The 12,351-nt window shown below is 41.5% G+C and overlaps 1 protein-coding gene across 1 annotated transcript in view; it reads right to left on the bottom strand.

The window, feature by feature from the left end:
• LOC139229012 (mucin-16-like) overlaps positions 1 to 8,097 on the bottom strand; it is a 66,152-nt gene extending 58,055 nt beyond the window's left edge. The window contains exons 1-5 of the mRNA XM_070860676.1: positions 7,952 to 8,097; positions 7,040 to 7,200; positions 6,884 to 6,951; positions 5,544 to 5,713; positions 61 to 221 (exon numbers count right to left, since the gene is read on the bottom strand). Of these exons, the coding sequence (XP_070716777.1) occupies positions 61 to 221; positions 5,544 to 5,713; positions 6,884 to 6,951; positions 7,040 to 7,200; positions 7,952 to 7,988 (597 nt within the window). The 5' untranslated portion in view covers positions 7,989 to 8,097. The remainder of the gene's footprint in view (positions 1 to 60; positions 222 to 5,543; positions 5,714 to 6,883; positions 6,952 to 7,039; positions 7,201 to 7,951) is intronic.
• Between the last annotated feature and the right edge of the window lie 4,254 nt (positions 8,098 to 12,351).

Below are 12,351 nucleotides of genomic sequence, written 5' to 3'. Positions count from 1 at the left end.
ACTTTTATATTGTGCAGTAACCTTTTATGTGGCACCTTGTCAAATGACTATATTCGTTACCTGTTGAGAAATATTATTTGATGCAGAAATGTATGCCAAGGAATTGGAATCTTGTAGACTTTGTGTAAATTCTAAGTTTGTGATAATAAAGGTCACATTGAAATCAATAAACTTCTCTTCCAGGCCTGGAGTTTGTGTAGTGATCACAGTTGGTGGTATCGCTATTGGGAGACATTAGGAGAATATTAGACTCAGAATACAACAGACCAGCATCTTAATAGAATCATTGAATAATACAGCGCAGAAGGAGGCCATTCAGTTTATCGTGCCTATGCCGGCCGTGGAAAAATCTCTTCAATTAGTCCTTTTGCAGATTTTTGTGTCCTCCTCACACATTGCTTTTCCTCCCACCTTTGTATCATCAGCAAACTTGGCTACATTGCACTCAGTCCTTCCTTTCAAGTCCTAAATATAGATTGTAAATAGTTGGGGTCCCAGCACTGATCCCAGCGGCACCTCACTAGTTACTGGTTGCCAACCAGAGAATGAAGCATTTATCCCGACTCTCTGTTTTCTGTTAGTTAGCCAATCCTCTATCCATGCTAATATATTACCCCCAACCCCGTGAACCCACAATGCTGAGAATGACGTGAATAGCACGCTTAATGAGTTGGTCTTACCACAGGTAAAGGGTACACAGCCAGATAAGGAATGAATAACCAACAGGAAGAGCAGTGCAAGGAAGGTAGTGCAGGGGTCCCCTGCGGTCAACCCCCTGCAAAACAGATACACCGCTTTGGGTACTGTTGAGGGGGATGACTCATCAGGAGAGGGCAGCAGCAGCCAAGTTCATGGTACCGTGGGTGGCTCTGCTGCACAGGAGGGCAGGAAAAAGAGTGGGAGAGCTATAGTGATAGGCGATTCAATTGTAAGGGGAATAGATAGATGTTTCTGCGGCTGCAACTGAGACTCCAGGATGGTATGTTGCCTCCCTGGTGCAAGGGTCAAGGGTATCTTGGAGTGGGTGCAGGGCATTCTGAAAAGGGAGGGTGAACAGCCAATTGTCGTGGTGCATATAGGTACCAACGATATCGGTAAAAAACGGGATGAGGTCCAATGAGACAGATTTCGTGAGCTAGGAGCTAAATTAAAAAGTAGGACTTCAAAAGTAGTAATCTCAGGATTGGTACAAGTGCCACGTGCTAGTCAGAGTAGGAATCGCAGGATCGCTCAGATGAATACGTGGCTTGAGGAGTGGTGCACAAGGGAGGGATTGAAATTTCTGGGACATTGGAACTGGTTCTGGGGGAGGTGGGACCAGTACAAACCGGATGGTCTACACCTGGGCAGGACCAGAACCAATGTCCTAGGGGGAGTGTTTGCTAGTGCTGTTGGGGAGGAGTTAAACTAATATGGCAGGGAGATGGGAACCTATGCAGGGAGACAGAAGTAAGTAGAATGTGGGCAGAAGCAAAAGATAGAAAGAAGAAAAGTAATAGTGGAGGGCAGAGAAACCTAACGCAAAAAGCAAAAAGGGCCACATTACAGCAAAATTCTAAAGGGGCAAAGTGTGCCTCAAAGCGAGGAGTATTCGGAATAAGGTGGACGAATTAACTGCGCAGATAGCAGTTAATGGTTATGATGTTATTGGCATCACGGAGAGATGGCTCCAGGGTGACCAATGCTGGGAACTCAACATCCAGGGGTATTCAACATTTAGGAAGGATAGACAGAAAGGAAAAGGAGGCGGGGTGGCATTGCTGGTTAAAGAGGAAATTAATGCAATAGTCAGAAAGGACATTAGCTTGGATGATGTGGAATCGGTATGGGTGGAGCTACAGAATACCAATGGGCAGAAAACTCTAGTGGGAGTTGTGTACAGACCACCAAACAGTAGTAGTAAGGTTGGGGACAGCATCAAACAAGAAATTAGGGATGCACGCAATAAAGGTACAGCAGTTATCATGGGTGACTTTAATCTACATATTGATTGGGCTAACCAAACTGGTGGCAGTGCAGTGGAGCAGGATTTCCTGGAGTGTATTAGGGATGGTTTTCCAGACCAATATGTCGAGGAACCAACTAGGGAGCTGGCCATCCCAGACTGGGTGATGTGTAATGAGAAAGGACTAATTAGCAATCTTGTGTGAGGCCCCTTGGGGATGAGTGACCATAATATGGTAGAATTCTTTATTAAGATAGAGAGTGACACAGTTAATTCAGAAACTAGGGTCCTGAACTTAAGAAAAGGTAACTTCGATGATTTGAGGCATGAATTGGCTAGAATAGACTGGCAAATGATACTTAAAGGGTTGACGGTGGATAGGCAATGGCAAACATTTAAAGATCACATGAATGAACTTCAGCAATTGTACATCCCTGCCTGGAGTAAAAATAAAACGGGGAAGGTAGCTCAACCGTGGCTAACAAGAGAAATTAAGGATAGTGTTAAATCCAAGAAAGAGGCATATAAATTGGCCAGAAAAAGCAACAAACCTGAGGACTGGGAAAAATTTAGAATTCAGCAGAGGAGGACAAAGAGTTTAAATAAGAGGGGGAAAATAGAGTATGAGAAGAAGCTTGCCGGGAACGTAAAGACTGACTGCAAAAGCTTCTATAGATGTGTGAAGAGAAAAAGATTAGTGAAGACAAACGTAGGTCCCTTGCAGTCGGAGTCAGGTGAATTTATAATGGGTAACAAAGAAATGGCAGACCTATTGAACAAATACTTAGGTTCTGTAGGACTGACATATGAGGATCAACTGGGCCTTTATACATTGGAGTTTAGAAGGATGAGAGGGGATCTCATAGAAACATTGAAGATTCTGACGGGACTAGACAGTTAGATGCGGGAAGAATGTTCCCGGTGTTGGTGAAGTCCAGAACCAGGGGACACAGTCTTAGGATAAGGGGTAGGCCATTTAGGACTGAGATGAGGAGAAACTTCTTCACTCAGAGAGTTGTTAACCTGTGGAATTCCCTGCCGTAGAGAGTTGTTGATGCCAGTTCATTGGATATATTCAAGAGGGAGTTAGATATGGCCCTTACGGCTAAAGGGCTCAAGGGGTCTGGAGAGAAAGCAGGAAAGGGATACTGAGGTGAATGATCAGCCATGATCTTATTGAGTGGTGGTGCAGGCTCGAGGGGCCTAATAGCCTACTCCTGCACCTATTTTCTATGTTTCTATTCTCCTACCCTTTATCCATCGTGCTGCCAGGAGCTGGACTCAAAGGGAACATGGGTTGGAGATGCGGCTGCAAGAATAATAATATTACTTGGTTCCCTTTGGTCCAGTAATATTCACCAGTCAGACCTCTCAGGCATATGATTTTTTTTTTAACGAGGAGCAAAGCATTCATGAACAAGCTCAAAATTATTTGTATGACCAGAAAAGAAGATTGGGAGGTTTGAGCCTTGGGAGGTTATGTGAAACCATTGCCCATATTTGAAAGCTGCTTTGAATTGAGAAATATCACTTGTGGCAGAGTATCTAATATCTAGCCATTGTGGTGTGATCTGCTACTTTGAAGCTGAAGTGTACAGTAGCTGCTGTCCATGCTTATATTTTGTTGTCTGCAGCACTGGGCACTAGCTTGTTTGTAGTGTTGACTAGTTTAGCTTTTCGATACATCCAATCTAAGTCCCCACTGTCTTTGAATCTTTTTCTACTCTGTAGCCTCGAAGGCCCTTCGAGAGAAAATGTTGTTTTCACATTTGAATATCGGTATTATTCTGCAAATCCATGACATTGTTACTTTGGTTTATTTACTTAAAATCAATGGCTCTGAAATGCTGCTCTTGGATATTAGTGTACGAATGCTCAATACATTGAATTACATGGAATGTACAGCACAGAAACAGGCCATTGAGAGCAACTGATCTTTGCAATGTTTATAATCCACACGCGTCTCCTCTCACTCTAATTACGTCTTCCCACTCAGCCTCATATCCCTTCATTCTCTTCTTCCTCAATACATTCACTTGAAATTCCACTCTCTGACATTTTGGTGGAGACATTAAAATAGGTTTATTTTGAAGGGGTGAACATTTGTGACAAAATATCAGAGAGAATTTTCAGGTGAAGATTTTAAATATTCGTACACTCATATCCCACAGTAGCATTTCATGACCAATCTCTTCCTGCACATGTTATTGATGAAACATAGAAACATAGAAAATAGGTGCAGGAGTAGGCCATTCGGCCCTTCTAGCTTGCACCGCCATTCAATGAGTTCATGGCTGAACATTCAACTTCAGTACCCCATTCCTGCTTTCTCGCCATACCCCTTGATCCCCCTAGTAGTAAGGACCTCATCTAACTCCTTTTTGAATATATTTAGTGAACTGGGGAATTTGATCAGAAGGACAGTTGTGTTTGATATTTACTTTTCAACACAATTTCATTTGATAAGTAACCTAAAAATAGATTGCAATTTATTACATTGGGAATTTCACTAAATAGATTTTTTAGGTAATTGGTCAGTCAATTGAGATGTAGAATTTAATGGACATCATTATTATTAAAATAATGTTTGAATAAATAAAGGAATGAATATATAATAGGTACAGTTACAATATAGTGATTGTAATAAATAAACAGGCACCTGAGTTAAAAAGTCACTGGTTATACTGACTTGGATGATCATTTATTCCTCTCACCAGACCTTTCAAAAACTGGGAATTCCATTTCAAAATTTAATTGTAAGGAATTCTGTATATTCGCTGTAACAGAATCCTAAATAAATCTCTAAAGGATGTGCTTACGATTTCCCTATGCCTAACATGTGGAGGAAATCTTCCCAATATGATCCTTGTCTGAGGTCAGGCTGTTGTAAAATTATATGTGAACCTTGTTCCATTTTACATTTGTAGAGATATTCAAGAGAAATATTAATTGAGCAGAGATAATTATCATACTTACTGGTTAAAACAGCTGATTCATGGTAACCTGAAAAAACAAATATATTTGAAGGGATGACTCAAGGTAGTTAAAATGCGTACCAATAAATTGCAATTAATTAAATGGGTTTTTTACAAATGGTGTTCCCAGCATCACATACATGTGATGGTTTAGATGAGTTTTTCACATTTTATTAAAAAAATGAACGTTTCAAAATGCTAAAATGGAATCTCACCATCGGGATTCTTCTTAAAAATGACAGTTACAATAATCCGTGTTTTGTCTCTTTTATCTCTTTGATTTAGGAATGAATGAGCAAGAGCCAGCAGACCAAGAATGTGTAAGAGCTAGCAGAGCAATAGCAAGAGAGAGCGAACAGATGTGGAGTGAGAGAGCGAAGAGATCAGGAGAGAGTGAAGGCAGCAGGTCAAGAGTGAGAGGATCAAGAGATCAAGAGTGACAGAGAACGAGCAGACTCGGGATGAGGGTGAACCAGGAGATTAGTGGGGTCAGAGCATCACTTGTGAGAGAGGTGGTGTCAGGATGGCAGTGCAGCTGGAGAGAGAATCCCGATAAAATAAAGTTTTAACTGGTTACAGTGTAAGTAAAAAGAAATGTATATTTAATTAAAGTGAGCATATACCATCCACGTAGAGGCTGTTGCTGTCCAGTGAATATGTTCCTAAGGTGGTGATGTTTTTTGTGTTGTCTTGGAATTCATGGTAGAGTAGAATTTTATCAACTTGCTGGGCGGCAGCACTCTTTATGAAAGTACAGATTGCCTCAACTGTACTGTTACCGTCACTTGCAGGTCTGCCACATACAAATACCAGCTGGTTAATTTGCTTAAAAATCTTCAACATAATACTGAATAAATGAATAGCTGTCAATATTAGAAAGGTATGTTTCTGTATAATTAGTTTGCAGAATGGATTTCTGATTTCACATGAGTAATAATTTTATCATGAATGAGATTACTTTACATGACATTTGAAAAGGCAGTGAAGATCTTACACCGTTCTGTACATTTCGTTCATATTGATAAGGCTGATGTTATTCAATGGCAACAGGCTTACTACAGAACTCAATGCAGGTTAGTGGGTGTGCTGCACTTGGCCACTGACCCAGGCCACTGAAGCACAAGTGTGCTGAATTTGTTTGATTAATTGAGTGACTCTTATGGAGCATAATGATTTTGTTTTGATCTTTCTTTCTTTCATTCTTCTGTCTTTCTTTCTTGGTTGGCTTTCCCCTATTATTTTAGTGGGGTTGTACTCTAATAAAGGATGAGTTCCTGTAGCATCCCCTATTTGCCTACAGGTACATTATTCAATTACTGAGGGAAAGTAATTCTCTAGGAGCAGGGGCCACATGCCAAGATGTATGAAGTATGTCACAGTCACTCAATGATGGTAATTTGGGGTGGCTTTTGCTGTGTGAGGCAGATAGTGGGATCAATTCTTCAATTGAGAAAGGTTGGGTGTGTGGGGATTGCAACAATACAGTTAGGAAATTACCTCATCAGATTGCAACAGTGGGTATAGAATTTTCTTAAACACTATGGGGCCGATTTTCATCAAGGCTTCCACCCGCCCAAGTGCTGCCCAAAGTGCCGCCGATGGCCGCTGAGATACCAGATGGTACTTTGGGTGGGATATTCATGGCCGAGGTCCCTCGAAGGTTGGTGGGCGAGAGCTCAGCTGCGCCACTCGGCCACCCGCTGACGTCAGCGGGCGGTTCCCGGCGGCTCTCCCCTTCCGCCTGCTCCAGGCCACCTCGAAAGTGGCACTGAACGGATCTTCCGGAGGAATGTTGGCGGGACTGGGCAGCAGTCGGCGGCAGTGGGCAGTGGCCTGATGAATTTTGGCCCCTATATAATTAGATTTTTTTGCATTATGTAATACGTATACACCATTAGAACATTAATATAGGTTGTGCATTCATTTTAACTGGGAACTTTCACAGTAACAGTTAATTTCTTACCTGAAAGATACAGACTGACAATTCAAGAATGTTGAATTTACTTTGCTATTGCGATACAGATTATTGAGCTGTAGGAAATTAAAATTTAACATTTCAGTATGAGAAGTGCAATGAAATATAGTATTTTCTGCCCAAATGATTTGATGACATGCTTACCTTGTCAAGAATGTTGCTTGATTCAACCGTGTACAATGGAGAACTGAGATTTTGTAGACTTGGTGTGAATGGCAGTGTGAGCACATTGAAGGTTACGTTAAATTCTTTTTTCTGAGTTTCTTGAACTGGTTTGTTTGTTACAGGTACAATGGGGGGTTCCACTATAAAAGAAAAAGGTGCAAAGCAAACTGGGGTTAAAATATTTAAATGCATCCAAATAAGGATTGCAACTTACTAGGAGAGTACTTACTGGGTGTCTACCCAGGCACAATGATTTTCAGAAATTGGACAAGTTGGAGAACACGCTGATAGAGGAACACAGCCCATTTATGCTCTGATACAGTCATGAGCTCCAATTTGCCTGATTTTCCAAAAGTCACAGTATTGAGGCAGTGCAGTGCACTTGAGTGGAGACCCACGGAAATATCCCTGTTAATTCCATTCAAAATGTAATTCAATTAGACACAGCAGTCTTGGGGTCAGGGTGGGGGGGGGGGGTTTCTGCTACCCAGTGACCCATGTCCTAACCTTAGTTTGGGCTGTATATGGGGGGATATTGGGCCCTCCGGAAGGCCCAGCGACAGAAAGCAGGCACAGCTGCTGTTCCGGGCTGCGAGAAGGCTTAACCTAGAACAGGTTGAATGGCATTTGACTCGGGAGCTTCTCTAAAGATTCTGGCAGTACTTTTTTTTGTTGTTCTGGCAGGCCTGGGTTCTCCCTGTCTGCTGCCAATCCAAAATTATATTACGTCTGTTAGGTGGGTGCCCCTGCAGAACCACTATTGGTGCAGGTACCTGTCCTGTTACAGCAATGGCCTTAGCATATAATATTTTTATTATATACTTTTATTCCTGCATTAGATTGAAAAGGATCAGAATGAAACAGCTGATAAAAGTGGCTTAGTATACTCACCACTTATTGAAGAGAGTGTCGTTGTTAGGCTTGTCATTGATGCTTGAGTGGAGCTCCATGTAGTTGTTGCTGCTGTTGTACCTGTTGATGTGGGAGCTGATTGAGAGGTTGGAGCTGCACTGGAAGTCTGGGTACTTGTAGTCGATGGTTCTGTTGTTGCTGTGGAAGTAGTTGATGTTATTGAGGCAAACAGGAAACTTGAAATAAAATACTCAGAAATATGCATTAATACTCAAACTGCTATCTTCTGTTCACACTTAATTACAATGCATATTACTGAGGAATAAAGCACATTCATTTTGCTACAGGAGGAAAATTGCAATTGACATTTGCAAATGTTTCTCCCCTGTATTATTGTAGCTGGCAAAGAACTATTAATATTATTTTATTATGCACATCTAATCCTCCATTTCATTGAGCGGAATCAGAATGAAATAACTGATAATTTTGGACTTGTATACTCACCACTTGCTGAAGTGAGTGTTGTTGTTGGATTTGTCGTTGATTCAGTTGTCGATGCATCAGTAGTGCTCTCTGTAATTGTTGCTGCTGTTGATGTGGGAGCTGATGTAGTGGTCGGAGCTGCACTGGAAGTCTGGGTACTTGTCGTCGATGGTTCTGTTGTTGCTGTGAAAGTAGTTGGTGTTATTGAGGCAAACCATAAACGTGGAATAAAATACTCAGAAATGTGGATTTAGACTCAAACTGCTATTTCTGTGAACACTTAGATCGAATGTAAATTATTCCGTCGTAAAACATTGCCATGTTGCTACAGCAGAAAAATAGCAATTGACACTTGCAAATGTTTCTCCCCTGTATTATTGTAGCTGGTGAACGACCACTATCATTATGTTATTATGCACTTCTAATCCTCCATTTCATTGATTCAGAATGAAACAGATAGTAAAAGTGGACTAGTATACTTTACCACTTGCTGAAGTTGGTGCTGTTGTTGGATTTGTCGTTGATACAGTTGTCGATGCTTCAGTAGTGCTCTCTGAAGTTGTTGCTGCTGTTGATGTGGGAGCTGATGTAGTGGTCGGAGCTGCTCTGGAAGTCTGGGTACTTGTAGTTAATGGTTCTGTTGTTGCTGTGAAAGTGGTTGATGTTGTTATTGAGGCAACAGTAAGCTTGGAATGAAATACTCACAAATGTGCAATAACACTCAAACTGCTATCTTCTGTTAACACTTAGATCTGATATAAATTAATCAGTCGTAAAAAAGAGCCATATTGCTACAGCAGAAAAATAGCAATTGACATTTGCAAATGTTTCTCCCCTGTATTATTGTAGCTGACGAACGGACACTATTATTATTTTATTATGCATTTCTAATCCTCCATTGCCTTTAGCGGATTCAGAATTAAACAGTTAGTAAAAGTGGACTAGTATTCTCACCACTTGCAGAAGTGAGTATTGTTGTTGGATTTGTCGTTGATTCAGTTGTCGATGCTTCAGTAGTGCTCTCTGCAGTTGTTGCTGCTGTTGATGTGGGAGCTGATGTAGTGGTCGGAGCTGCACTGGAAGTCTGGGTACTTGTAGTTAATGGTTCTGTTGTTGCTGTGAAATTAGTTGACGGTGTTATTGAGGCAAATAGGAAACTTGGAATAAAATACGCAGAAACGTGCATTAACACTCAAACTACTATCTTGTGTTATCACTGAGATCGAATGCAAATTACTCAGTAACAAAACGGAGCCATGTTGCAACAGCAGCAAAGCACCAAGTGACATTGATCGTGTTCCTCCACTGTAATATTGTAGCTGACAAACTACCACAATAATATTTTGTAATTATTTTGCTATTATGTACTCCTAATCTTGATCTCGATTGAAAGAGATCAGAATGAAACTTCTGATAAAAGTGGACTAGTATACTCACCACTTGTTGAAGTGAGTATTGTTGTTGGATTTGTCGTTGATACAGTTGTCGATGCTTCAGTAGTGTTCTCTCTACTTGTTGCTGCTGTTGATGTGGGAGCTGATGTAGTGGTCGGAGCTGCACTGGAAGTCTGTGTACTTGTAGTTAATGGTTCTGTTGTTGCTGTGAAATTAGTTGACGGTGTTATTGAGGCAAACAGTAACAGTAAACATGGAAGAAAATACTCAGAAATATGCATTAACACTAAAATTGCTTTCTTCTGTTAACAGTTAGATTTAATACAAATTACTGAGTCATAAAAAATAGTCATGTTGCTACAGCAGAAAAATAGCACTTGACATTTGCAAATGTTTCTCCCCTGTAATATTGTAGCTGGTGAACAACCACTATTATTATTTTATTATGCACTTCTAATCCTCCATTTCGTTGTGCGGAATCAGATTGAAACAGATGGTAAAAGTGGACCACTATACTTACCACTTGCTGAAGTGAGTGTTGTTGTTGGATTTGTCGTTGATTCAGTTGTCGATACTTCAGTAGTGCTCTCTGTAGTTGTTGCTGCTGTTGATGTGGGAGCTGATGTAGTGGTCGGAGCTGCACTGGAAGTCTGGGTACTTGTAGTTAATGGTTCTGTTGTTGCTGTGAAATTAGTTAATGTTGTTATTGAGGCAAACAGTAAACTTGGAATAAAATTCTCAGAAATGTGTACTAACACTCAAACTGCTATCTTCTGTCAACACTTAGATCGAATGTAAATTACTCCATCATAAAACATAGCCATGTTGCTACAGTAGAATAATAGCAATTGATATTTGCAAATGTTTCTCCCCTGTATTATTGTAGCTGGCAAACGGCCACTATTACTATGTTATTCTGCACTTCTAATCCTCCATTTCCTTGAGCGGATTCAGAATGAAACAGGTAGTATTGTTGGGGGGGATGACTCATCAAGGGAGGGCAGCAGCAGCCACGTGCATGGCACAGGAGGGCAGGAAAAAGAGTGGGAGAGCTTTTGTGGTAGAGGATTCTATTGTAAGGGCAATAGATACATGTTTCTGTGGCCGCAATCGAGACTCCAGGATGGTATGTTGCCTCCCTGGTGCAAAGGTCAGGGATGTCTCTCGGAGCGGCTGCAAGACATTTTTGAGGGGGAGGGTGAACAGCCAGCTGTCGTGGTGCATATAGGTACCAACGATATAGGTAAAAAATGGGATCAGGTCCTACAAGATGAATTTGGGAGCTCGGAGGTAAATTAAAAAGTAGGACCTCAAAGATAGTAATCTCAGGATTGCTACCAGTGCCACGTGCTAGTCAGAGTAGGAATCGCAGGATAGCTAAGATGAATACGTGGCTTGAGAAGTGGTGCAGAAGGGAGGGATTCAAATTCCTGGGACATTGGAACTGGTTCTGGGGGAGGTAGGACCAGTACAAACTGGACGGTCTGCACCTGGGCAGGACTGGAACCAATGTCCTCGGGCAAGTGTTTGCTAGTGCTGTTGGGGAGGGGTTAAACTAATATGGCAGGGGGATGGGAACCTATGCAGGGAGACAGAGGGAAATAGAATGGAGGCAGAAGCAAAAGATAGAAAGAAGAAAAGTAAAAGTCGAGAACAGAGAAACCCAAAGCAAAAATCAAAAAGGGCCACATTACAGCAAAATTCTAAAGGGACAAAGTGTGTTAAAAAGACAAGCCTGAAGACTCTGTGCCTCAATGCGAGGAGTATTCATAATAAGGTGGACGAATTAACTGTGCAGGCAGCAATTAAGGAATATGATATAATTGGCATCACGGAGAAATGGCTCCAGGGTGACCAAGGCTGGGAGCTCAACATCTAGGGGTATTCCATATTCAGGAAGGATAGACAGAAAGGAAAAGAAGGTGGAGTAGCGTTGCTGCTTAAAGAGGAAATTAACGCAATAGTAAGTAAGGACATTAGCTTGGATAATGTGGAATCTGCATGGGTGGAGCTGCGGAATACCAAAGGGCAGAAAACGCTAGAGGGAGTTGTGTACAGGCCACCAAATAGTAGCAGTGAGGTTGGGGACAGCATCAAACAAGAAATTGTCGATGCGTGCAATAAAGGTATAGCAGTTATCATGGACGACTTTAATCTACATATAGATTGGGCTAACCAAACTGGTAGCAATACGGTGGAGGAGGATTTCCTGGAGTGTATTAGGGATAGTTTTCTAGACCAATATGCCGAGGAACCAACTAAAGGGCTGGCCATCCGAGACTGGGTGATGTGTAATGAGAAAGGACTAATTAACAATCTTGTTGTGCGAGGCCCCTTGGGGAAGAGTGGCCATAATATGGTAGAATTCTTTATTAAGATAGAGAGTGACACAGTTAATTCAGAGACTAGGGTCCTGAACTTGAGGAAAGGTAACTTTGATCGTATGAGACGTGAATTGGCTAGAATAGACTGGCAAATGATACTTAAAGGGTTGATGGTGGAAAGGCAATGGCAAACATTTAAAGATCACATGGATGAACTTCAACAACTGTTCATCCCTGT

The sequence above is a fragment of the Pristiophorus japonicus genome, chromosome 18 (assembly GCF_044704955.1).
Source record: "Pristiophorus japonicus isolate sPriJap1 chromosome 18, sPriJap1.hap1, whole genome shotgun sequence".
Lineage (NCBI taxonomy): Eukaryota > Metazoa > Chordata > Chondrichthyes > Pristiophoridae > Pristiophorus > Pristiophorus japonicus.
The sequence above is the reverse complement of the archived record's forward strand: the minus strand, read 5'-3'. Positions and strand labels throughout refer to the sequence as shown.